Here is a 2,456-nt window from a genome sequence, read left to right on the forward strand (position 1 = left end):
ATGTTGTCTTAACCGGATCCACGCTTGGCATCCGAGTTTGCTAGGCGTTCCACGGGAAATTTCGAGCCCCCCGCCACTTGACAGGAGTTTCCTCACTCTAATAGAAACCCGTGTCACCATCCAAATTCGAACCTGAGTGGCCAAATGACATCAAGTTCTAACATTCACTTGGCTGGCCATCTGAGCAAGCCGAGATGGTTAAAAGCAAAAAAAAGTCTATTTAAAATAATACGAATCCGTAACTTTGAATCTTATTTTATAAAATGACATTGAAGTACGAGAATCTTATCCGCCATTGTTATCGTTATCACCTTATTCACCTCCACGTATCTCCGCCACCCACCACCCTACCCCACCACCACCACCACCACCCTTCTATTTAAACACAAAACATCTTCCACACCTAAACATTATTATTATTATTATTACCTCTTCATCCTTTTTCTTCCTACCCAATAATATTATTATCTTTCAAGATGTTGGCAATCTTCCACAAAGCATTTGCACACCCACCAGAAGAGCTCAAAAGCCCAGCCTCCCACCACTCTTCCAAACAACCTAAACTCCCAGAAGAAACCTTAGCAGAGTTCTTGTCCGTACACCCGACAGACACGTTCTCCATGACGTTCGGTAACACGGCCGTGCTGGCTTATGTTAAGCCCGAACGCCCGTACTCGGTCCATCAAAGGCTGTTTACTGCTTTTGATGATATATACTGTTTGTTCATGGGGAGTTTGAATAATCTGTGTGCTCAGATCAAACAGTACGGGCTGTCGAAGAACACGAATGAAGCGATGTTTGTGATTGAAGCGTACCGGACGTTGCGTGACCGTGGGCCGTACCCGGCTGATCAGGTGATAAAGGATCTGGAAGGGAGTTTTGCGTTTGTGGTGTATGATAGTAAAGCTGGCACTGTTTTCACCGCACTGGTAAATTTAAAGCCTTTTATTTATTTATTTTTGTTTGCGGATAAATGTAGGGGCGATCACCATTCGATTTGGGTCGTTTTTAGGCTAAGACCGAAGTTACCGAATCATAACCCGAAAATTCACTTTTCAAATTATCATAAGTTGTTGGGTTTTGATTATTTTGGTTTGAATTTAGTTCGGTTTTGATTTTACTATTTGACCTTGAAAATTTTGGGTTTTTTTTTGGGGGGGGGGTGGTGCCGTGGTGGTGGTGGGTTAAAATTAGTGAATTTGGGCGTTAATAAATAATAACTAATTGATTATTATACATTTAGCTAAAATATGTAAGTTACTAGCTAAAATATTTAAGTTATGTATTTTAAATTTACTTAATAAGTACTCCAACTTTTGAAAATTTATTGATTTTATTTCGGTTTTTTTTTACAAAAATATAAAATCAAACATATATATAGGTTCGGTTTATAAGAAAATATAAAACCAATTCTTTTAGTTTGATCTTTTCTATGTTGGATCGGTTATTTTTGTTTGGTGCACACCTATAATTAAATGTATGAATGAAATTTTTTGTATGCTTACAAGGTGTAGATGAAATGTCTGAATGAAAATTTGTTTTACAGGGTTCAGACGGAGGAGTGAAGCTGTATTGGGGTATAGCGGCAGATGGGTCGGTGGTTATTTCTGATGATTTAGAGGTTATAAAAGCAGGTTGTGCCAAATCATTTGCACCTTTCCCTAAAGGTAACATATTCATTATCTAAATACCTTTAAAACACAAGTTCAAAACAATATTTGAGGTTTTTGTAACAAATATGTTACTTGCAGGGTGTATGTTCCATAGTGAAGGTGGTTTAATGAGTTTTGAGCATCCAATGAACAAGATAAAGGCAATGCCAAGGGTGGATAGTGAAGGGGTGATGTGTGGGGCTAACTTCAAGGTTGATACTTACTCAAGGGTCAATTCGATTCCTCGTAGGGGCAGCGAAGCTAATTGGACTCAATGGGAGGATCATTATGCTTCTTAGTTCTTGTTGAATCTTGATCGATGTTCGACATCCCACTTTACTTTGAAAGTTTGACCTTTTGTTTTTTAATGTAAATAGTTGTTGATTTTGTTTGGGAATAATTGTCATAATTTCTAGTGTTGCTTGGATCTAAATTGACTGAAATACTTCAAAATCTTGAGATTGCCATGTTATCGAAACTACATCGTTTGACAAATCCAAACTATTTTTGCAAACAACACAAAGGGCAGCTCGGGTTGTTTGCACCCCTTGAATCAACTATATAAACATGAAAGCTTAGAAGATATAGACGATATTTTCACGATTTTAATTGCAATGCAAAATGCGTCAGTCAGTTGATTTCAATGCAACACATGTTCATTTAGAAGTTTAATCTGTTTTATTTATATCAAATTTAACCGTAATTTCTGAAACTTCTAATTCTCAATAATTATTAAGAGAGAATACTCATAATCATTTGTAACAAAAGATGTCTTAAATGACAAATGTTTAGATATGCTTCTTG

At 37.0% G+C, this 2,456-nt stretch overlaps 1 protein-coding gene across 1 annotated transcript; it reads left to right on the forward strand.

Moving 5' to 3' along the window:
• Positions 1-441: 441 nt before the first annotated feature.
• Positions 442-2,130, forward strand: LOC143558248 (stem-specific protein TSJT1-like). Its single transcript, XM_077047121.1, has 3 exons — positions 442-929; positions 1,547-1,667; positions 1,752-2,130. The coding sequence occupies exons 1-3, from the start codon at positions 477-479 to the stop codon at positions 1,949-1,951; spliced, it is 774 nt and encodes a 257-aa protein (XP_076903236.1). The 5' UTR covers positions 442-476; the 3' UTR covers positions 1,952-2,130.
• Positions 2,131-2,456: the final 326 nt, after the last annotated feature.

This window comes from Bidens hawaiensis, unplaced genomic scaffold, assembly GCF_021521415.1.
Source record: "Bidens hawaiensis isolate Kalapana, Puna unplaced genomic scaffold, B.hawaiensis_p1.1 tig00019368_1, whole genome shotgun sequence".
NCBI classification, from domain to species: Eukaryota; Viridiplantae; Streptophyta; class Magnoliopsida; order Asterales; family Asteraceae; genus Bidens; species Bidens hawaiensis.